This window comes from Myodes glareolus, chromosome 5 (genome assembly GCF_982192425.1).
Source record: "Myodes glareolus chromosome 5, mMyoGla1.1, whole genome shotgun sequence".
NCBI lineage: Eukaryota > Metazoa > Chordata > Mammalia > Rodentia > Cricetidae > Myodes > Myodes glareolus.
Genome location: NC_142030.1, coordinates 34201634 through 34227020, shown reverse-complemented (window position 1 = coordinate 34227020; position 25387 = coordinate 34201634). Strand labels below are relative to the sequence as shown.

Sequence of the window (25387 nt, the reverse complement as noted above, 5' to 3'; positions counted from 1 at the left end):
TAGGCCCTATGAGTTCTCTACAGACCGCTTAGCTCTCAAAGCGGATCTTTCAGGCCTCTGTGGTACTCTGGATGACGTAGTTAGTCCTCTATATCTGAGAGTCCTGCAAATAAAACTGTGGGATGAAAATGTTTGGAGAAAAGTTGCATCTGTTCTAAACATGTCGACATTCCCCCTATTGTTCCCTGAATAATACAGTACACTGACTGCTTATACAGTATTTGCATTGTATTTAATATGATAAGTAGTTTAGCGATGATCATGAATATCTGGGAGGGTATAGGGAAGCTATATTGTGATGCAGATATGCAATCAGAGGGAGATAATAGACAGAGCTTAGCTTAGAGCAGAGCTTCGGTCAGGCAACGCCTCTTGCAGCCTCAGGCTGTGCTGAAAACATTTACAGGAACTCTTCCAGTGGGACTCAGGGGCCTCTCACCTAAGCATGCATCACACACAGATGCTGCTGAATTTTGTAAAGCAGATAGTAGAACTTCGGAACTGACCAGCAGCACCCCATCAGGGCACTCTGGCATTAGGTCCTTTTGTCTTTTACCCAGACCTCAGAAATGCCTGGTCAGATTCATCCCTGCTCTTCCTCAAAAATACTGACTGCGTGTCCAGCCCTTGAAATCCACAAGGGGTTGGTTCCAAAAGCTGCTTAGCCATCAATGTCCTCGGGTGCCCAAGGCCCTTGTGTAGAAGAGTCATGGTCTATGTACACGTTTGTATATATACGCTCTTGTACACTTTAAATGATCTCTAGATGAATTATAACATGAGGTACAATGCAAAATCTCTAAAAATCATTGCTACTCTGTATCATTTGGGGAATAACGAGAAGCAAAAAGGGAAAAGCTTGTCCAAGTTCAATATAGATGCAATTTCTCCTAAATATTGTCAGCATGGGACTGGTTGAGTCTGCAAGATGCAGGATCAATCTGCCATCCGTGTGTAGCCACCTGGACTTCATACACCCTCAATCCTTTGTTGTTTCCTTTGACCTCTTTTTCAGACACTTCTTACTAGTAAGAGCGGCTCCTTCCTACTGTTGCGGGGGAGCATTCTCTAATCAGAGGCGACAGAGAAGACGCAGTGAAGTACCAGTCCACTTAAGGCAGCAAATTTTTCTTGCTTGAATCATTGTGGTCATGTTCATGGAGAGGAGGGGAGAGCTTTAGCATGGCCCCCACCCCACCTGCCCGCAGAGCTGAGGGGTAAGAGAAATTTGGACGAGATTCATGTGCCAGCGGCTACTTGACTTTGGGCACTCCTCCCATCGGTGCTCAGGAACAATGGTAACTAGTCAGTTAATTACTATTATTAGTAACTAGTTAGTTAATTACTATTACTAGTAACTAGTTAGTTAATTATTATTACTAGTAACTTGTGAGTGTGTAAAGGAGATGCATGTGAGTGTTTTGACACAACTTCTGCCCCACAGAAGCTGCTAAATACACGTGTGCTGAGTGAGTCCAAATTCCAGCCTCATCATTTTCCATCCAGTCAGCTAAATGTCTTCTACCTACGCACACTTTGAATCCTTCACATGTTAACAAGAACAGTATGGACCATGTAAGCCAGGAACTTTTTTTGACAGTTAGATGGTGCGGGAGAATTATCTGTATTCTGTCAATCATGTATTTTAATAAAACGCTGATTGGCCAGGCAGGAAGTATAGGCGGGTCAACCAGAAATGGAAGTAGAGGCTGGGCAATGAGAATAGAATAAGGCTACGGAGGAGGAAGGTCCCTCTGCCATTCCTGCGCAAACCACCGAAGAGGCAAAATGTAAGCTGTCACACTGAGAAAGGTACTGAGCCCATGTGGCTAACGTAGATAAGGCTAATGGGGTAACATAAGTTATAAGAGCTAATAAGTAGCCTGTCCAAATGGGCCAATCAGTTTATAACCTTATGGAGTCCTGTGTGTGATTTTCGTTGGGAGTTGCCAGCTGTGGGGTACCGGGCGGGACAGAAACCCCAACAAGCCGGCACCTCATACTACAGTTAGAGATTCTGGAAAATTAGTTATGGGCTGAATTCCGACACCCCCCCCCCCCCGGCCAAACTCCTGTGTTGTTTATCTGCCAGTACCTCAGAACGTGCCTGCATTTGGAGAAGGGGAAAGACGAGGCTGAGAGAGTTAACGCTAACCCAATGGGAAGGAGAGAGGAATCAGGAGAAGTCAGACCAGCTGCCATGTTGATCATGTTGGCCTTGAACCTGTAGCCTTTTTGGGAAAATTTATCTCTGGTGTTTAAGTTACTTTGTTTATGGAATTCAATTATGGCATCTTCAGCATATTAGCCTACTGATCACAGAATAGAGGGAGAAAAAATGCTTTATTTGGGGAAAGAAGAGATCAACTGCCTTCCCATGAGCAGGTACACATGTTCATGCCATGTGGAGAAGAAAGAGACATGTCTGGTGCTATTCAGTGAGGAGGCAAGCTGGAAATGGGAGGTTTAAGCACCCCTCAGCAATCCTCCCAGACACATGCCTTCTTCCTGCTGTGTGATCCTCTACAGATTGGCCTTAACTCTTGAATTGCAGTAAATCCAGCTGCATGGTGGGCAGCCAACATTCACTGCCAGCGGTTGGGAAGAGACAATAGGGACGTAGGCATCTCTGTGCTGCCAGGGTGGTGAACTCCAACATGAGTGAGGAGTCAGCCAGCAGCAACAGAGATGCACTGCTTCCACCCGAGCTAAGGAGCCTGGCCTCCAGGTGACACGGACCCCAGCCTTGGGCTGAACCCTAGGTCATTCTCACCCTTCTGACTGAACACACAGGCTCCGAGGGAGGAGGCAGATGTTTTCTGCCGGGTCCCTGTGTGCCCACCTGCCATCCACAGTTCAACAAGGCCACTTTGCCTTGCCACCTCCCTTCTCCTCATGCTGAGTGCCTGTTAGGAGCCTGAAGGATGTGTTGTGACTTCCTGCGATCACACAGGCTACAGCTTGGATGCAGTGGGAAGTCTCTGCATTCTACGTGTAAGCGTGAATGAGAATTTCTGAGCCCTGATGGCCTGCCTAGCCTCAGCCTTCTGCTCCACCCGTGGTGAGGTGTTGCTGAGGCCACAGACACCAGCTGAGGCTGCCTCTCTGCGCTAAACTAAGTCTTTCTCTGCCCCAGTTCAGGGTGAGGGTTATGGAAAGTACACCATGGGGAAGGAGTGACTTGAGCCTGCTGGCTCCAAGAAAGCCGACCTCAAGAGACCCGGGAGTTATGCATTTCTTCACAACACTTACCTCAAGTGCCTAATGGGCACTTTCTGAGGATTTCATCTTGGGCACGGATCTCCATGGAGTCAACTGAAAGTTACCCTTCCTAGGTAAACAGGGGTTTAATGATCTCTTATGCAGACTCCTGCAAAACAATACTTTCTTGTAGAGCTTGCAGCTGGGTGTGCATGTTGAATTAAGTTTGCAGGAATAAGACAGAAATGCAATTGCAGCCACTGCCCGTTGCCAATGTGAAGAGTTCAGCGAGGTAATACCATTACCACAGCAACAGATCAATACCCAGGACACGGGAGCTTTGCGCTCACGTCACCTTAGAGCTCCAGCCTAGCAGGCAGTTCTACAGAGTTGCAGGATCAGGAATCCATTTCCCCAAGATACCAAGAGAATTGTCAGGGGCAGACTTCCTCTTCTCTCTTCAAGGTAAGTGCTCATTTTTTATTCATCAGAGAAGGAACTGGTAAAAAATAAAGTCTCCCCAAAGTCCCTGCACATACTACCATGGCCAGTAAGGATACTGAAGCTGAGTGTTTAGCAAAATCTGCTTTCCCCCACCCAGAGCCTCGGTGGTCTCTGAACACCCATACTCAAGAGGGAAAAGTATGTCTTAGGCCCATCAATTATGCTGCCACCAACATACCTTGGAGATGAACTTGACATTATTGAGCTGCGTTGGTCGCTTCTAAACATATATGTTGATATTTATGAAGAGAGGATCTGGAGTTTTTGGTGTGGTGTTAAATGAAAATCAAGGAGGAAAACCAGAAAAAGAAATATTTTTCCAAGACAGAAGTGGTAAATGACCCAGAGTGGCTTTGGGAAGTAGCTCAGTGTGGCAGCTGAGACTTGGTCCTTTTGAGAACAGAACTCGGTTCATTGACAGCTGACTTTCTCCATACCATTCCATTCTCACCTCTGTCCTGTGAGGTGTGGCCATTGGCCACACATTACCAATGAAGAGACAGCTTTGAAAAGCCAAGAAGCTGCCAGGCGTGGTAATACACCTATGATCCCAGCATTTGGGAGGGAGAAGCAGGAGGGGATGAACTGGAAGCCAGCATGGACTACCCTGCACAAACTAATCAAACAAAATTGCAAACATCTGTCATGGTACCAGGTACATATGCGGGAGTCAGAGCCATCCATCCTGCCTGAGATCTGGTCCCTTGGATAAGCAAATGAGCAGTTCAGTAGTTCAAGTCACAGTAGTGCACATGGCTGAAGTACAGGTTCGTATCTAGGGGACCCAAGGTAGTGCACACGGGTGAAGTACAGGTTCATATCTAGGGGACCCAGACAGGTGGGCAGCAGTCCCTTTCCCTAAAAGCAGGTTGTGGTGGTTTGAAAGAAAATGGCGCCCAATGAGAGTGTCACTTTAAAAGGTGTGGTTTAGTTGGAGTAGATGTGGCCTTGTCAGAGGAAGAATGTCACTGTGGAGGGGAGGGGGACCTTGAGGTCTCCTGTGCTCAAGCTACACTCAGTGTGGCACACAGCTAAGTCCTGCTGCCTGTGGGTCAGGATGTAGAAGTCTCAGTTTCTTCTCCAACACCAGGTCTAGCTGCACACTGCCATGCTTCCCGCCATGGTGATAATGGATTAAACCTCTGAACTGTAAGAAACCCCCAATTAAAGGCTTTTTTAAAATGAGAGTTTCCATGATCATTGTGTTTCTTCTCAGGAATAGAAACTCTAACTAAGATTCAGGCATTAGACACCAATGTGGAAAGGAGAGAAGGACCATAAACCACATAAGGCTTGGCTAGAGACTCACATCACACACCAGGCAGTGTGAGCTCCAACTGAAGAGTCTGAGGATGAGGGTGCGACCGACCTCATTCTCATCAGGTAGTAGGCTTGGTGTGAAGAGATGGAAGACCTAAGGCCACACAACACGAGGCCACACAGAACTGACTTCATTGAGAGGAGGTGATAAAGGGGCAGGGAAGAATGCTCCTGGAAAGCCCCCAGGCTCTTACCTCCCTGTTCTGACACAAGACACAAGGCTTCTGGAATAGGAGCAGGTACTGACCAGTATGGCGTAGATGGAAGTCACAAGAGAGAGGCTCTGCCTTGGTCAGTGCATGTGGGAAATCACTGCTGGATAGTGGCGAGATGAAGCTGAGAGTTGAATGGGAAGAATTGAAGAAGTTCAAGCAACTGACTCTAAGATCATTTCACCGACTCCTTGTAGTAGAGGTCATTCATTTACCAGGATCTCCACTCCAGAAAAAGTGTCTCGTAGAAGCCTCGGAGATGACTTATGCTGCTGGGGCCAGAGGTCCAGGTGAACCAGTAGCCTCAAGACCTTGAATGATTTACATTCCCAAAGCTAGTACGGAGCTGTGACTGCTCACCAAAGAATGTGTTGATGATCTGAGTTAAAGTCCAGAGACACAAGGGACCTCCAAGTCCATGGCACAAAGCACCCTCTGTTCTGCTGCCTCCGCCTGCAGGATCATATGTGTGGATCTAATCTCCATTTTAAACCTCTGCAGACTTACATAGTTTTCGATGACTATGGAAGAGAGAACGTCTGAACCCAGAAGGCTCTCACCTCTGTTTCAAACCTCTGAGGACTTACATGGTGTCTGATGGCCAACAGTCCAATGTGCTCTAGGCCTACAGAAGAGAGAAAGTCTGAACTCAGGAGAGAAGTGGAGACAAAGATTTCATCTACTGTCCGATACCGTGGACTAAATGAACTTGCCGGGAATTCCCCAGCCAAGCAAAGTTGTACAATGTTCTTGACTTCAAAGAGTTCAAAGGCCGTTTGTTAAAGACATCCTCAGTTCAGTACGAGGGAAGGCCACATGCCCAGGCTAACAGCTCTTGGAATCGTCACCAGTCACCATCTGTGGATGTGACATGTTGAAGCCAGCATAGAAAGACCAAGGTTAAGCCTCATAGCTTCAAGATTTTGCAAGTTGACAGACGAATGCCTCCAGATTTTGCAAGCCACAGTTTGCAAACAGAAATGTGGTTGTAGATAACGGTCGCAGTGAGGCTCCCGTACTTGAAACTCCTCCTGGCTGCACAGCGACTGCTCTATAAGCTGACACAATTACGCATCTTCTTTCCCACACGAACGAGGGATGCATGACCCCCCAGCTGCCTTCCCAAAGTGCCTCTGCGGCAGCGCTGTTGATGATGATTTTGCCTAGGAAAAGAGAGGGTTTGCTTATCTGCTTCAACCTGAGAATCTGCCAGTGTTAACCATACCCTCAGAAGACTTCACGTACTGGGTCACTCAAGGGTCTCTTCGGTGATGCTCAAAAGCCTGGCTCTCAGAAACAAGAAGGCTGCCATTCATAAGCCGCATGGCTCCGGGCAATGAATCCAACCTCTCTAGGCACGTGTTCCTCATCTACAGTGTAGGATTTATATAATGTCTCTCATACGGGATGACATTCAAGGATGGAACACAATGTCAAATATGATGCCCACAGAGTAGTAGTTCATGCCAGAACTAATGCTGTGTGTGTGGCCTACTGCCACCATCAGGGCCATCACTTTTAGAGAGGTTTTCCCCAAGTGTTGGCTTCACAATTGGTTCCTTGGATATACTCAGAAGAGGAGAGGAAAAAAAAAACATTCATAGACCTTGGAAGCACTATGCGCTAGGAGCTATGGACGTCCAAGGCCAGTCAGTACTAAATAAACTCAGTATACAATAGAACCTTGCTAAGGAAGAAGCACTGCTTTGGAACAGGCTTTCCAGAGGTGACCTGTAATGCTCACAGTGAGACTCAGCATCCTCATCACGCTCGGAGGACCTCGCCCTGCGCCTCTCCCATGCTTGCTCCATGTGTCCTCCTCCTTGCCGATCAGAATTCAGCCATCCTAGTCTTTGTGCATTTCATGGACACACCTGAGCAGTGCTCCTTGCGCAGGGATGACCTCAGGGTCTTTGTTCACGCCATCCTCTCTGGAAGTCTCCTCTGTACCTTGGTGGACCCCTCATATGATCGAGCCTTCGCTTGGATGTGGTATCATCCTTATCAAGGAAAATCCCTCCTTGCCCCCTGCCCGATTCTACTGTTGCCACAGCATGTAATGCTCCTTGGCATTATAAGGTTCTATCCTTTATCTTCTTGCTTTTTCCATTTGAATGTGACGATAGCACCTTATTGCCTCGTGGTGTGATGACAACCCTGTGCAGAAGGTACACTTACAGTCATTTTCATCCCACAAGTGCAGAAGTGAAGACAAACAGCCTGTTTGTGGCCAGTGGCTAGTAAGTAGCAGGCGTGGTTCTCCATCTCAGTTTCTGGTGACTTCAAATCTATTCATGGCTGCATCCAGCAAGTGTTCAGCAAAAGGACAAAACAAAAGCAGCCCTGAAGGATAGCTTTTCTGGTTGACTTGTATAGATGTGCAAAAAACCATCGTGGCTGACTCTAAGCTGCCAGAGACATCTGGTCTCTCTAGTAAGGTAAGAGAGGACTGGAGCACACACTGGATTTGCACTGAGCTCCAGAAAGACACATGACTAGGAAAGCATGGGTGTGTGTATAAATGAGAGAGAGAGAGAGAGAGAGAGAGAGAGAGAGAGAGAGAGATGCTAATGTTTGTGTAAGTGCATATGCACTTGTGCATGAAGGCCAGAGGCTAACATTCTGTGTCTTCCTAGATCCATCACTGTTTTCTTTTCTGAGACAGGGTCTCTCACTGACCCCAGAGTTCACTGATTTGTCTAAACTGGCTGGTCAATAGCTTTGGGGATCTGATTGTTTCTTTCTCACACACCCAAACTGTTTATAAACATGCTGCATCATATCTGATTGTGTGTGTGTGTGTATGTGTGTGTGTGGTGAATCCATGTGCATGTGTGGTACAGGTGTAGTATATGTGTATGCACATATGTGTGCAGGCATACATGAAGGCCTGAGATTGACAGCAGGAACCTTCCACTATCATTCTATACATGATCTTTTTGAGACAGGACCTCTCACTGAACTCAGGGTTACAGGTGTGTGCAAACATGCTTGGCTTCTATGTAAGTTCTTGGGATTTGAACTCAAGACTTTCAAGGTGGGTAATTCATTGACAAATCCATTTTCCTGGTCCAGAATATGCATCTAATTGTGTAAATTGAATAATACAATGAAAGAAAGCCAGTCTGTTATCATTGAAAATACTTCCAGAAGTCTCCCACCTTAGGAAGAGGGCCCAGACCTGTCCCTCATGAACTCCTTTCTCTCTTTCAGCGTCTTCAGGGACTTTACTGTGACATGCTACTAAGAAGTAAGTCAACTGAGTTCTGTGTTTGGAATAAAACATAGGCACATGACTTTCAGGCTTACAACACACACACACACACACACACACACATTTTTAGAGATATAAACAAAGATATGGATAGCTTTTGTGCATGTACAGGCAATACTTAGAAGAATATACCAGAGGCCATGACAGAGAAATGACAGCCTAGGAAAGGGACTGCATTTTGTATTGTAACATGTGGAAATTCTAACTTGTCAAAATAGTGCTACCTGTCTGGTGAGGACAGGGCAGAAAATAATGCCCTATAACCAACCAGCTTAACTGAGTGCTTTTGACAGGAGGAACGGGCTCATAGTAGGGGAAATAGGGACTTGTCACCAAGCACCTGGTTGGATCAGATCTGACATTACAGTGAGGGAATATGGACTTGTGTGCGAAGGCCAGAGGTTAACGTTCTGTGTCTTCCTTGATCCATCACTACCTCATCCCTCTGTGAAATGGAGACAATAGGAGGGTTGTCCCAGAATTAATTGTGTCTCCTTATTGATTTGTATTAGAACACAGTCTGAACATGGAAAAGACCACTGAAATATCATCATCATCACCTTCGTCACTATCTTCCCATCACTACTACCATTGCCATCTCTAGTACCACCATTGCCGCCATTATCATAACCATCACCATCAAGGCAGCATCAGGCCATTGTCGTGGCACACAGGGCACAGACTAAGTATTAAGGTCAAATCTCAAATGGCAATGAAAATGCCTGATCATTTGTAAAATTTACATTAGAACATGAAATGTGGGTAATGAGTGTGCATAGACTATATTAATAAGTTACATTCTTCATTCTTATGCACACTCCAAGCTACATACAACTGACTCTGGCCATCATATGTGTTCATTGATGATTTATCAATTCAGGGGTTGAGAATTTAACCCATCGATAGAGTCCAAACTTGCCTTGTAAACAAAAGTCCCTGGGTTCAGTCTGTATCACTGGCAGGGGAGGGGAATAAATTTATCTCTAGACATGTGTAATAATAAATTATAATTTAATCCAGTCAGAGGAAAAGGAGCCCTCAGATGCACCACTGTTTGTCTGTGAGCTCAGAATTTCACACAGAGATTTCATGATACTGTGAATGCATGTCTTAGATATGTTAATGGCTTGTATTTTCTTTTTTCCAAAAATGGTACTTCATTTCTCGTGTTCTCCATCTGAGATTGAAAAAGTCTTTTAATAACAACTCCAACGTACTCTGTTCAAAACCGAGCTTTTAAATGAAGTAGGCTTAAATGCATCAAATGTGAGTGCAGAAATGATATTGTTTCACGAGATTATAAAAACAACATAGAGCAAAAAAAAGTTTCTTAAAAGAATTTCCCAGCAGTGCAATGATCTCAGAAATGAAGTGCCCAATAAAGGCAGCCAATCAGCGAGGCTGAAACGGAAGGCAAGTCATGGCTCTTCAGGGAAGGGACAGACCCTGCAGACACAGGGGACATCCTGCCCAGAGCGGGGCCCAGTTTGACGCAGGAACACAGGGAAGACTAGACACCAGGAGAAGTCATCTATGGGGCGGGACCTGCTGGACATCCAGGCCCGCTTCCCACCTGGGCTGTTCTGCAGGCTGGCTCATCACCTTTCCCAGGTCGCTCCAGGGCTCAGGTTCTGCCCTGCCCAGTACCTTGCAGACTGCCTTTCCATTCTCAGTGGACACTGGGGAGAATGAGGGTGGAGACTGGAAGGGTGATCTGAATGGACCAGCCATGCAGTGGGTAAAGAGTTTGCCTTCCTTTAGAACCAGAGTCTTGCTGGCCTTCACAACTGAGAGGCGGCCTCTGTCTGTGGCACTTCTACAGCCAGGATTCGCACAGTCTCCCCACCACCACCGCCACACACACAGTGAGGTTCCCAATGAATCCTTAGTACACTATCTTGTCTTAGAAGCTTCCCTTCATCCCTACATCTCTACACACACACACACACACACACACACACACACACACACACACACACCTTACAAATCATCAGTGCCTCACCTACTGCTGCTACTGGCTTCTCAAACAGCAGAAAGGCACCTGACTTGGCAGGTGGGCATGGATACTGACGCGTGACTCAACGCTCAGTCTGTAGCCTGCTGTGTGGAAATAACAGCCCCGTGTCCCGGTGAACAGACTCCCTAAGCACAGGACTCACTCATTTCCACTTGCTCTTGATCACTTCCGGTTTCTGGAAGCCCCAGCGCCTGCTCTCTCTAGAGGAGAGGCCCATGAAACCAAACGACTTCTGTGTTCCCCACTCTCATCCCGTTCAAGCTTCAGCACGGATTCCCCCTCCAGTCAACATACATAACTCCCTGTGACAATAACGGGATGTGCATGTGCACCAAGGGGGGCATAGAAATTTTATCTCTGTAAAAATGGTGCTAGCTTGGTACAAGCAAAGTTTTTGTTTTTTTCCCAAGGCTTTTACTTGGGGCAATATATTGTACATGTGGTTGTGGGTTTTTTCCTTCTTTTTAATTTTAAATTGAGATTATGAACATATTTTATGCAGGTTAATATATCCTTTTCATGTAAAATTTAGCTGAAACCAGTTCTAGCACATTAACGACAACAAGAGAAATTCTCTGGCTTATTATAAACATCCTTCAAGAAACCTGAAAAGCATGTCCTCTGGAAATAATTTTGTTGGGATCTGGAATATTATTAAAATCCTCTCAGAATTCTATCACTGACGCCTAATGGGCCTCAGAGCCCTTTTCTACTACTGAGGGAAGGAAACATCTTTTTTGGCCTTGGCAATACGTTCTGGGTGGTGAAAACAGGGCTGGAGGAAGGCGTCGTGTAAACAAAGAAGCACAGGGACCCTGGCCCTGGCTGATCAGTGCATGGTTTTCAACCAGGCAGAGAGAAGCAGACTCCGAGGACAGGGTCCTTCTCGCTGTGGTGGGAGGAGTGACCTTGCTGACCACTGAGCATTCCAACCTTTGGGTTTCCATGAGACGACAGAGTTTACTGAAGACTTTGTAATGGGTAAAACTACTGCCAAATCAGCTATATGATGAATAGTTAGTGCTCCGAGCATATAAGGAACCTTCCAATGCGCATGAACACACACATATACAAACACATACACACACACCTAGTTCAACTTAAAAATGAACAAAAAAAAACTTGATTAATATGTCGTCAGAGAAGGCAAAAGTAGCCAACAAGACCCTGAAAAGATGTCCAGCATTACCTATCATCAAGGAAACGCATACTTTAAAACCGCAGTGGGATGCTATGTTTTATATATTAGGCTGCCACTATGGAAAATGGAAAAGAGGAGAGTAGACAAAGAAAAAAATAGAGGTAAAGAAAGGAAGGAGGGTTGAAGAGGAGAAGGAAGGTTATTGGGGAGAAGGAAAAAGGGGAAGGAAGGGAAGAAAAGACAGGGATGTGGAGACATCAGGGTCCTTGTGTATTATCAGTGGAGGTATAAAATGTTGCAGCTGATTTGGCACAAAAATGTGGTGGACCCCCCTCCCCCCATCAAAGATATGTCAGTCAATCTGGCAAACCTACATCTGTATTCATACTTTACAGAAATAAGAGGAGAGACCCAAATAGACGTGTTTATACTTACAGTAGTCACACTAGTTGGAAATGGGCGTCAACTCACTGTGTTCTGTCTACACAATGGGAGCACAGAATGTTACATGATTCATCCATGCAATGGCATGTAGTTCTGTCTTAGGAAGAAAGGAACTTCTAACAGGTTACGACATGGAATAAAGACCCAGATCCAGAAGGCATGGTGTTCAGCTTAGCAAGCCAGTCAAATATATTCAGCCAAGAGCCCAAATTAAAATCACGGTGGAACCAGATTTGTGGAGGAGTGGGAGCAGGAGGCCTCAAGGATGAACCTGTGGAAATCAAATAGTAGCTCTGGGGGGCCATGAGGAAGGTGGCAGATGCAGGTAGGAAAGGCTGGACCACATGGGGTCTCATGTTCCCAGCAGTGGACGGGGAGACAAGACCTAGGAAGCAGTGACAGATGATGACAGGCCTCCACCCTCCCACGCACAGGAAGCCATGTTTCATGCCAGAGGCAAAGGGGAGCCATTGGAATATTCTAGCAAGGGAAATGACGGGGTTGGAACAGTTTTAGGAAGGCCCCCAGGCAGCAATGCTGAGGATGGATCAGAGGGAATAAGACAGTGGGAATGAGACCCACTGGGAAACTCGTGGTAATTAAGCCCACGATGTTCCTGTTTTCTGTCTTCATTCTCTTGCTCACAAGAACTCATTTTCTTTTTGGACAATAGAAGTGGCCTGACCCCTCAGCCACCCTGGCACAGGGGGTTAATAACAGGGAGGAGGACCTCGTGGGCATGCTGTAGAGGACAGGACGCTGACTGGGGCACAGTGGGCACCAAACTCATTCAACCCTGAGGATGATTCTCACTTTGTTTCTCATTAATTTTGGGTGCTACTAACGTCACCCTTACCAATTTTTTTTTCCTTTTAAACTCCATCTGCTTACACACCAGACGCCATATTTTCTCCCCCTGTTCACCCTCTACATCAATAAACTGGCATAACGCAATAACCTAACAAATCAGGCGCACTAGGGGAACACTCTGACTCTTCTGAAACAAAGAAGTGGCCACAGCTTTCCCTGGAAGAGTGGGAATTAGTTCACAGGCTCCCAGGCAATGCCACGGCAGTGCTTGGCTAGGCTGAGAACACCAGGGATCCCCAGAGGTTTCAGTGAGTTTGGGGTCCATAACCTAATTTACAAAAGCAAATGAGCAGGTATCTCTGCTTCCAGAGTGTGTTGAGGGCCCAGAGGGCTTGTTGTTGTTTGTTTGTTTGTTTGTTTTATTTGTCTGTTACAGTAGTGGTGAGACTCAAGACCCGAGGCCTGCTAGAGGCCTCTGAGTTTGTCTCCAGGACACACTTCTACTTTCTGAGTGTGCTCTCTCTCTCTCTCTCTCTCTCTCTCTCTCTCTCTCTCTCTCTCTCTCTCTCTCTCTCTCCAGAAGATGAAGAATGCTGATATTAGAATAAAGAGTCCCTGTAAGCTTGCAGACTTACCAGACAGACCGCAACATCAGAGGCCAGGAAGAACCAGTGCAAACCGGGCCTCCTTCCCGGCTAGCAGAATTTGAAAATAGATTGTCACTTTTGGTATTGTTTAAATAAGCGAAGGGAAGGGCAGTTTTGATCCCTTGGTTTTAAAAGGCCCCTCCCTAGCTTGCTTTTCTTGTTCCTTCATCATTTATAAAAACAACAACAAAAAGTTTCCAATCACCGTTCATCTCTAAAATGTGCATTTCTTGTAAATGGTCACGTTGTCTTAGAAACATTAAAAACATAACCCAACCTCCTAGTCACTTGAGTGCTGCAAACACTGAGATTGATACATGTCACCTGGCCGGCACTATAGTGAAGACAGGTGACAGGAATCATGAAACACCGAGCAGAGAAGCTGGCATACAGTAGGTGATCAATAGAAAAGAAGCTTGCATACAGTAGGTGATCAATCTAGAAGAGAAGCTGGTATACAGTAGGTGACCAATCTAGAAGTGAAGCTGGCATACAGTAGATGGTCAATAAGTGAGTGGAGATTCGTGGGCCTTCTTCTCAAAGGAGAGGGTAGGTGAGTTTCTAGAAAGGAATGTGGTGTACTGAGCCTAGGACCCAGGCAGGATGTACCCTTTTACAGTGTGTGTGTGTGTGTGTGTGTATTTTAAGTTATTATCTAAATTATCCATTAGGGCCTATATGAGTCAACAAGTAGCTATTGACTTAAGTTTCAGCTACCATCAAGACTTATTGATCTGAGAAATAAATATCGACCAAATTGAGACTGAGGTCAATGCTAGCGTCCTGGGGCAATAAATCTTAATATGCATTCAAGTCTGCAGATACTAGACCTGGTAATTTGATTCTAAAATATCAGCCAGACAGTCCTGGTTGAGGTCAGTTCTTTCTTTTTTTCTGTGATTTGTTATTTGTGGAAACTGGTATCAAAATTAACTTGACTATAAAAATTTGATACAAATTTTTAAAAAATTCTTTTCATTTTATATGAGCAATTTTGTATTTAAAGATTTGTTAGTAAAAAAAAAAATCTTATTGATCCTGGAGAGCCAGCTCAGAGGTTAAGAGCACATGTTGTCCTTGCTGAGGACCCAGCTTCTGTTCCCAGCATCGCAGTAGCTCACAGTCATCTGCCTCTTGAGTTTCAGGGGATCTGATGCTCTCTTCTGACTTCCGCCAGCACCAGGCACACACACACACACACACACACACACACACACGCACACGCACACGCACACACAAACACACATGCGCGTGCACACACACACATGCGCGTGCACACACACATACACACATGCACACACACAAGTCAAACACTCATATACAAAAAATAAAATACATAAACTGAAAAGGGGAGATTTCATCTAAAACAATTATTTTGAATATTTATAACCACCTTGATTACTTTTTGTGAAAAGAGCTTCATTGACCATTTTACACATATTTTATTTCATTCTTTATAATTTCACATATTGATGTAAATTTTTTTCTAGGAAGTTTTTACATCAATAAAGAAACCTTGAGGCTGGAGAGATGGCTCAACAGTGAAGAGCACTGGCTGCTCTTCGAGAGGACCTGGGTACAATTCCCAGAACCCACAAGGCCGCTGACAACCATCTTCAGTTCCAGGGGAATCTAAGTTCCTCTTCTGGCCTCCTTGGGCAGTGCATGAATATAGTGGACAGACAGATATGCAGATAAAATACCCATACACTAAAATAAAATAAACTAAATAAGACAAAAACACACACAGAGAAAACTTTAGTTGAAATACTTCTTGAAAAACTTTGAAATAAGTTTTGTTTTGAATTTCCTATGCCCAGTCCCCATCCACAGAAGCATATCAGTTCGTACAGACACCCAGACAAAGGGGTCAGCAATGAACCCTTGTGCCAGGACTGCGGTCAGTATTTTCAGTGCTGTTAAAAGCAATCCTCTGAAAAGTCACAAAAATAACAACCACTTAAGACAGCATTTTGTAGCCATGCACTGCACAACCAGGTTTTTGTTGAATGGATAAAGGAGAAGGGTCCAGCAGGCCATAGACTAAAGGAAGGTTTTTGATTCAAGACCAGTGACTGTCTCCCAGCTAACTGGGGGCCCCCATCACTTCCCTTAAATGTAGTGTTTTCGCAGACAAAACCAGCAGATGAGGGACAAGTCCTACTGTGAAAATTAAATCTGGTGACATGTAGAAAGCAAACGGACATGCATGGATTATTATGTGTACACCATTGGATGTCCTGTAAAGAACACAAAGAGAGCTCCAATAAACTGCTGTTCGCTGTCATGGACACTGGACTAGCTTGGCAATCTTTTCTCTTTCACACACATAGCCTAAGTACAGCTGCTTAACAGTGTTAGCAACAAAACAAAGCACAGATGATCCAACACTAAAAACACCACGGAAATGTCCACACGTTCACCGGCATCAAAGGCACCAGCGGATGAAAGGTGAGGAAAGGGGCCTCTCTTTCTTGCAGACCTCTAAGTGACCAAAATAGACAGGCTGAGGGGAGTGGAAAACTGCCATTGAAAATGCCACCGCGGAAAATCCCTCAGACAAAAGCCAGGCTGAGTGGGACCCAAGTGAGCCAAGCCTGACGCGGCTCTCTAAAACAATTTGCAATCCTTGGGGTAACCAGGTCCACAAATTCTTATTTCGTCTCCTCTGAAAGACTGCATCTGAGTTCTTTTGCCTGCTCTGAGTGTTAGCGACACTGGGGCTGGCTTCCGACAGAGAGGTGCCCAGACAGGAGAAAACAGTGAGGAGCCTGGCAGGCTTGGCCTTTGCCATGGCTGGAAATGGACATCACACCTTAAGGGCACGTTGCTGTCCCTCCCCCACCATCAGTTTCAGTTGCAGGCTGTTAACCTCCCCTTGAAAGTCTTAAAAGGAAAATTCCAGGATTGAATAATTCATAAGTTCTTAAATAGCCGTTTTAAATAAATCTTATTATAGCATGTTATAATCACTGCATGTTAGACTTGGCCACTATTACTCCTTTGTGCCTAACTTAGAAACTAAACCTTATCAGGGCTATGTGTGAAGAAAATGGAGCATGCATTTGCAGGGTTTGGCACAGTCTATGGCTTTCAGGCATCTACTGTGGGGTGCTGGAATATATCCAAAGTGGACAACCAGTGGAAGTGGTGGATAGACATCATACTGGGGTTAATACCTTAGAGCAGTGGTTCTCAGCCCTCCTAATGCTGAGACCCTTTAACACAGTTCCTCGTGCTATGGTGACCCCCCCCATCATAAAATTATTTTTGTTGCTACTTCATAACTGTAATTTTGCTACCGTTATGAGTTCTAATGCAGATATATAGCCTGTGGGATATCTGATATGTAACCCCTGTGAAAAGGTCGTTTGACCTCCCCAAAGGGGTCATGACCCACAGGTTGAAAACCAGTGTCTTACGACAATACACCCCAAGTACGTAAGACATTAACAGTAGTGGGCGAAGGAAACACAAAAACTCTGATACCTCAATGATGACTCCTCAATCTAAAGTCATTGCACTATAAAAAGGGTTTAGCCTGTTTTTCTGGAAAGACCCTAGCAGATTCTTCAGATCAGGTAAATTGATGCAAACAGACCGCTTTCTGTTTTATACCCTTCAGTGTGTGCCGTGCTTGCTCTTGTTTTTGAAAGGTAACATTTATAGTGAAAGACAATTCATTTTGGATTTTCTTGGAAGATCACTCAGAAAAGCAATTAAGCTGGAGAAAAACCGACTCAAAATCTGATCTGAGAAGAGAGTGTGCCTTTGGGAACAGAGGTAGTAGAATTTTTTTTGAACACATTTAGAGTCCAGAAAGGTACTGTTGGACCCTTGCACTGTTTCTTGTGTTAGAGGAAGCAGAGCGACGGAGAACAGTTACTCACCAGGGCGACTTTCCTCTGTGGTTTCAGCAGCTTTGGTTTGTGGAAAGTGGTGACTATTGGAGCTGGGGAAGGATACCAAGTGTTAGCTTGAAATTCCTCCAAGGCCTCCTAATGCCCACCTTCCACGATCATCATAGGCACCCTGTGTGCAGACCGACAGAACCTTCCTACCCCCAAGAAGAGCTCAAGCTTCTGGAGCAGGTGTCCTTGGGTACCCCTAACTGGAAGAGAATTATCCCCTCATCTTTAGACACGTCACTGCCTCCCTTGGACCAGGTCACGGCAGTCCTGTACAGGCCTCTGCCACCTGCACAGAAGTCAAAGGTGTGGGAGACAACCAGGAGCCCTTGGTTAATGCTGAGGTAGGACTTTTCCCTGGAGACGCTGATCTCCCCCTGACCCCAAGGGCGACAGCTGACCCTCACCCAGTCCTGTGAGTTCATCGAGGAGGAGGAGTCCCTCTTTGATGTCCCAGTTTAGTAGAAGCATACAGAGGTTCTTCCTCCAGTGTCGTAACTAGTGCTGACTGTCATGCCTTGAACTTGGAGTTGAAAGCCCGGTTCTATGACTTAGTTTCCCAAATGCAATTTGTATCTTTTGTCACTAGGGCAATACTACCCTGCAATGACTAGCATTAAATGCATTTAAAGTTAAAGGTTTCTCTTATAGTCGTAATTCAAATTTGTGGATGCATGAACATCTAGATAGGTCAGTCTAAGTATCTAAACAGGGTCTGTCCACAGACAGTCTTGGTCCTTGTAAGAGCCACACCTTTCTTTCCTTTAAGAAACCCCTTTCTTGCTCATTCCTTTGCTCTTAATAAAAATAGCGACTATAGAACAACCGATCACAGAAGGAGCATTTCATCAGCAGAATACGTTGGAAATGGAGCGTACATCTTTAAAACATCAGAGGTGTTCTTTCCCTTTAAGAGCCAAGAAGATGTTGCCAGGCCCTGCCTCACCTCACAGTAAATTCAGTATGGGCCTTCCTGTGCATGTTGACTTACCTTGATGCCAATGGTCAAACCTACCTTTCCCTGCTTCCCACCTCATCCCAGGTTGCTATGTCTAGAATCTACATGGGGCTGGGCACTACAGTGGCACTGAATGGCAAGTCCTCCATCCATCTACTATTCCCCTGCCCTGACGCCACATTTGACTCCAGGCCCACCCGTGCATCTATCAAGGTGGCTTTCACGTGAGAAACTGCAGGCCCTGTTTTTACCTTTGGCAGGGACTGCAGGTGGCACGTCTGCCTTGTCCTTCTGCCTCTTGCCCTTCTGTGGCTGCAGTGGGGCCAAGCTGGTCACGCTGGTTACAGTCTCCCCTGAGCTGCAGAAAAAAAAAATAGGCTCAGATGAAGCCAATGAAGTCTATTCATTGCTGAAAATCAGAATGGAAAAGGAACTAGCGGCGCTCAGAAGCTCTTGAAGGCTCCCTGTGGAGGTGTTAAAGGAAGGGCCACCTCGCAGTTAGACAGGAAATGCTTGACATTGTCTCCAGAGATGTCAACAAGTCCCCACTCTCTCTTGGCCAAGATAAAGATGATGAGGTGAGATGGTTTGAGACTTCTGATGGGCTGCTCAAAATTCAAATTCTCTAGAGGAGTCAGCTTGCTCACATTACTTAGGGATGTATAAACTGATGGCTTATATGTACATTAACTGGGCACAGTATAGCCAGCTACTTACTTCATGATTGGCTACTGATGACATCACCAAAAATATACATGTACTTGAACTAGCTCCCCTAGAGCCAACATTCTTTGGCCATGTCTTTGGGTTCCATAATCCCCAAACCAAATGCCTCTCAGCCCAATAAGAAGGGACTCATGGAGCTGCACCTGCAGGGCCCTCCATAAGCACAAAGGGTTTGCTTCTATGGCTACTTAAGTATCTGTTTCTTTCTAGGTACTGTCCGTGATAAAATGGTGTGATGGGAATGACAAGCCTCATATCAAAGAAAATCAAAGCCTATGGAACTCATGGACCACTCTAACCTATTAATAAGCAGTGAACGTGTGAGCTAAGCTGTTCTCGGCTCTTACCTCATTCTCTTACATTGCTGCTGCTGACTGCAGTATAAGAAAGACAGGGTTTATTCTGGCTCTTGGTTTGAGGCCCAGTTCACTGCAGCAGGGAAGTCATGGCAGCATCTGTACGAGGCAGCTGGGCACACACTCAGGAAGCAGAGAGCAATAAATGCTGCTGCTCAGCTTATATTCTCTATTTATTCAGTCAAAGACGTTAATAAGGGATGGTGGTACCACATTTAAGGTGAACTTTCCACCTCAGTTAAATCTCTCTGAAAAGGCCCCCATTGATGTGCCAGAGGTGGGTCCCCGTCGATTCTGAATCCCCTCGAGTTGACAATGAAGGCTAGTCATCTCGGCCTTCCTAATGTGCTGAGGTCCACGGGCTTGTTTCAAAACTTTCCTATTGGCTTCAGCAACTTACAAGGAAGTTCCCTGTAGAATCCTTTGTTCCCCGACATAGGGCCAGCTTAGTAGATATAGTTCCCAAGAAAGTCTATCATTCTAGGCCATGAAAAATCTCTGAAGTGGGCAAGACCATGATTGATCATCAAAATGAACAATCAGTAGAGGGGGTAATTTGTGTCCCAAAGGAGCTCCCGCATGTGTAAACATGACAAACTTGTCATAAGAAGGTAGAAAGAGAGGGGACTTCCTTTCTCTGCATGCCAGAGTGGCAAGAATCAAATCTGAGTAAGCGCTCTTGACAAGCATGCAGGGTTTCACTGAGTACAGACCTTCCCTGGTAGAAAGAAACCTGGCAACATCTACCAAAATGACAGAACCTTGGACTCTTTGACATGGTAGTCTCACTTGCGCGAATGTCACTGTGTACACATGAAATGATGTGTGGACAAGACTTCTGCACTACAGCACTTCAAAATTCTAGCTGTCATCGAGACAGCCCAACAGTCACCAACAGGTTGGTTAAGTAGACTATGGTTTTTGTTGGTTGCTTGGTTGGTTTTTTTGAGACAGGGTTTCTTTGTGTAGCCCTGGTCCTGGAACTCGCTCTGTAGACCAAGCTGGCCTCAAAATCAGAGAGATCTGCCTGCCTCTGCCTTCCAAGTGGATCAAAGGTGTGTGCCACCACCTCCCAACAAGTATGTTATTCTTATGCTGGTCGTCTATGGCTGGAAGCAGGGATAAAATAGTGACCTACGAACTGATGAAGTTAGATGCATTATTGAGAGAAAAAGTCCAAGCGTTAGACACATCTCTAAGAGAAAATCTACTATGAAACACTCCACACTCCATAAAATAATAGGGGAAATGAGATAAAAGCTAGGATAAACTAACCTGTGTATAAAGAAAACTTAGAAATAAATAGTCAAGGGTCTTGAGAATAGAGACGCTGGGGAAACCACACAGACAGGAGACAGGATAGAGGATTACTGCTGGATACACTTACAATTATCCACAAGTAAGGGTAGACATATAGTTACAGGCTATTGTAATGATGGTCCTAAATATTTAGAAACAAGCCGAGACTTGCTCATGAAGTGTGGGAAAAAGTCTAAGGATGTGCTTCCGCTGAGATTCCCCAAGGATGACTTATTTTCTTTGGGAACAGGCTAAGTGGTCATAACTGTAGAGTGCAGGGCCCACTGTGTAAATTCACAAACAGCTAAAAGGAACAGGAGTTTACAAAACTCTGACCACCAAGAGCAAACAAGGGATTGTTTAAGCAGACAAACACACAGAGCTTGGTTCTGCAGCCTTTTAAATGCTTGGCATGTTTATTAATTTTCTTTTCAAACAGAAATAGGCAGGTTCATGGATTAAAATGGTAATTGTAGGCATTGAAAGGAAAGGAAATAAGCCTGTCATGACCAAAATGCTGCCTTTGTAAATAGTTCCACAGTTTTTTTTCCTTAAAAAAAAAATGAGTATTTTTAGAGCAGTGTTAGGTTCACAGAAGAATTGAGAAGGGACAGAGATCTTTTCCAGCACTCCCAGGCTCTGCAACAGGGAAGCCTGTAGAGAATCCTCAGGAGCACCCACAGTCTACAGGTCGTGTCAAGGGTCACTCTTCTGTGTCCTGTGTGTTTGGACAGTGACATGTACGCAACATTATAACAGTATGTAGAGGGCTTCGCAGTCCTAAGAGTCCTCTGTGCTTTGCCTGTGTATACCCTTCAGGCCCCAGAAACCATTCATCTCTGCTTTGACTGGCTCCATAGTTTTGCTGGTTCTGGGACATTGTAGGGCTGTGAACACATCTTATTAGCCTATTCTGACCAGCTCTTTTCACTTTGGTAATAGGCACCTAAGGCTTTTTTTTTCCTCCATGTTTTTTCCTGGTTTGGTGGCTCATTTCTTTATAATGTATATAATTACATATACAATAGAATATCATTTCTTTATAATATTCTATTGGATGGTTGTCACTCAATTTTCTCATCTAGTCACCTAGAAAACAATTGTTTCTCAGTTTGAGGAATTAGTAATAAAGGTGCTATAAAGAAGTCTTTATATGAGTAAAATATTTAAAACTATATTTTATAAGTTTTTTTAAATTACATTAAATTGTAATATGATACTTTCTTTTTATTTAACCTATATTTTTCAAATTTTCAGATTTTTCTAGTATTCTAATGAGAAGATAAGCTATAGTTTACAAACACACTCTCTAGCGTATAAATCACTGGATTCATTATCTAATATACTTGCACAGAATGTTTTCCCACTTTGAAGTTTAAACCTGAAAACTGGAATTACTGTGTCAGAGAGGACCATCTTCCAGGCTATTTCATACCTGTTTTCAAAGCAATTTCCAGATTTGCTAGTTAGTTTATGGCTGTCCTGGCAGTGAGGAACTGCACCGTGTGACTGTCCTTACTACGGAGTGTTTCAGTTAACTTCATGTGCAGAGCATGTGGCCTCCTTTGCTATGTTCCTTGGCTTGTCACGGGATGGCCATGGCCTGCATCTGTCTCCACAGTGCCTCATACTTTTTATTGCTTTAGGCCTTAGACTTTTCATATTGATTTACATAGATCTCTTCCACCAAGCTAACACATCGATTGCAGTTTTTCCCAATGCCCCTTTAATCCTAAACTTTTATTAAATGCAGTCCCCACCCCCTTTCTGCTGAAATCTTTTGATATTCTTTCTTTTGTACCTTTAAATTCGGCTGGTCTCCCCAGGGCACCTCACACACTGGAGAATTAAATGCCTCCCCTTTCTCTTTTTTACTTAATTCTTCAGCTCTTTCATGCACAGCAGAAGTTTCTGGAACATCATTGCTATGAGCAAATGCCACTATGCCTAGGGGTTTTAGAAAGCTGAAAAAGATCTGTCTTGTCATCACCATTTTCCTCCAAACCAGCAGGGTTGCGTCCAACTAAATTTAGTTCTAATTCATAGTTCAACAAGACTTCAAGTATACAGTGAGTCATCGTGATGACATGCGGTCTACAGTTGTCCCTCCGAGTCCCATTTCTCCCACTGAGCCAAGACCCCACCTTGTGATTAACTTACAAGAAAAGTTATGCTGCATTTTGAATCGGAACAGGGCTACAGTTGGTCTCTGACACAGGAGAGTGCTGCCGGTGGCAGTCAAATCAAGAGAGAGGGAAAAACAGGCCAGGAAACTACCTCTGAGTTAGAGGGCAGCACCGTCAGGGTGAAGCACTGTTTGTAGGGAGCTTGTTGTTAAATGGGGCTGCTTGTCTGGCTGAAGCATGGGTGAGGCAGGAGGCGGCACACGTGGTATGGGTCTCTTCTAAGAAGAGCCACTTCCTGAAGCCCCTGTCCCACGAGAACACAGACTCTCTGCTCCAGAACTAGCAGAAGCCGGATTTAGCGAACAGATGATGGAAATGGGGTAGAAGATGACAGTGACCCTGCAGAGGTGACTCTGGCTAAGTCATTTATTTCCATGGGCCTCTACTCCTCAATCTGTTGGATGGGTGACCAGCCCTTGCTAGCTATCTCTGCGGGCCACTATAACGTCAGATGGAATAGCATGCATAAATAAGATGGGGCATTGTATCGGGTGCTTCTCTGACTGTGTCAGAAGCAGTGTGAGAGAGGGAAGATTTGCTCTGGCTCACAGAGCAGAACAGTACACCCCAAAGTGCAGCAGGAAGCAGAGAGGGGAGATGGCTGTCTCAGTTCTCCTTGGCTCCCTTTTATTCAGTCCAGTCTCCCAGTCCATGGGATGGTGCTGTACACACCCACGGTCACTCTTTCTTCCTCAGATAATCCTCCCTAGAAGTTCCATTATGGACACAGCAAGAGATGTCAATAATCTCCCAACCGATTCTCAATTTGATCAAGTTGACATGTAAGAAGAGCTACCCCAGGCACTCAAGGGCTGCATAACTCAAACACGTGTCCAGGGCGTGCAAACGATGTGGACACTTCACAGCATCTCATTGGAAATATGACGTTGACACTCGGGGATGTCCCGGTGCCCATGGTTCAGCCCTGAGGGAAGGACCGCAAGTGTACCATGCTCTGCTCTGACACACGCTCTCCCACATGGTGCTATTCAGTCAAGTACAATGTAGGGCAGACCAGGCAGGTAATAAGGGAGGAAGACAGACTCACTGAGTCCGCATTGCCTCCCCAAGATGGCAGCAAAGCATGTAACCTGGATTATGCAGGACTTTGCACAAATTCTTAGTAAATTTTTTGTTTTCAGAAAGCAAAGTTAGTAATAATTGCTGTGTTTGTGCATTTTTGGTGCAAGCCACTGTGGAAAGGGTACCCGTTATCTCTAGCTGTCTCAATAAGAAGCTATACCTTATGAAAGCCAGGCCCTTCCAAAGGAAGGGATGTGGGATTCAGTTCAGGTTGGTTTGACTCACTAACCCTGAAGCAAGAATCTTGCGACCAGCCTGAATAAAAAGGAATTAGAAAATTAAGACAGAAAGATTGCCAATTGAGCAAGATTAGAACAGTTGCTCTGGGAATTAAGCCAGTTTCTTAAAGAGATGGTACCAGAAGGTGGCATTAACATCCTAGTACATTCTATGTTTGTACTAAATTGAGTATAGTTGCTTAACCTACTTTTCTTGTTGAAAGAGGGTGGGTCAACAAAGTGCTGGAGTCTTGAGGGCTGGGAACTGTGCCTGGTGCCCAAGACCAAAGTCTTTTTGGCGTAGGAGTGGGCAGAGGACAGCATGTTCCTAAAAATCGTCTGTAATGAATGATGTCAGCTACCCAATAGTGTACATGGTGGGCCAGATGTGGAAACTCTGTGTCTGCTTCAGAGCTGGGAGCATTTGGGACAACAGAGAGAGAAAGGGGGGAAAAAATCTACCATACACCAAGTCAGTTCTCCCAGAGAACATAATGACAGCAAAACCGTCTGTACCCAACCACAGACTTCTTTGCTAACTAAATCTCGATCCACCGCATGGATCCGTTCATGGTGAACTGGCAATCAAGTGATCCTCCTGATACCAGGCTCTGTGAGGCAAGCTTGCAGTGAGGGTTGAGGAGCTGCACCCATGGAGCCACACTGCAGACGTCTGGTGTGACCCTTGGCTCAAGGCCATCTTGCTGTACCCTACCACTGTGAGGCTCATGCTCCTTGAGGTCTGTCCTTTCTGTCCTTCGTTGCATGAGCAGTGTTTGTCATCACTGGGTAGAGATGTATGTCATATGCTACATGGAGATATATTATAGTCTGAAATAAGACAGCCAGAGACCAAAGGTCTGGACGCAGAGTGCCCTTAGCAATTGTGGCTCAAGGAGACATGCTGCCTAGGTCCTCCCAGCATCCTTCTCAGCTTCCTGAGTGCTTCTTACTCCACAGCATTGTGGATGGTCCTACTTTAACTGATCTGTCCTATCACCAGAAATGTCCACGTTCTCCGTTTCTCAGTCCTGGCAAGGCAAATGCCCAACTTGCAGTATGAGAAGGACCTATCTGTTCCTT

At 45.2% G+C, this 25387-nt stretch overlaps 1 protein-coding gene across 1 annotated transcript in view; it reads right to left on the bottom strand.

Annotated features, from left to right (window-relative positions):
• Positions 1-25387, bottom strand: part of Vstm4 (V-set and transmembrane domain containing 4) — an 85345-nt gene that overhangs the window by 5725 nt on the left and 54233 nt on the right. The window contains exons 6-7 of the mRNA XM_085687837.2: positions 18688-18794; positions 17461-17522 (exon numbers count right to left, since the gene is read on the bottom strand). Of these exons, the coding sequence (XP_085543963.2) occupies positions 17461-17522; positions 18688-18794 (169 nt within the window). The remainder of the gene's footprint in view (positions 1-17460; positions 17523-18687; positions 18795-25387) is intronic.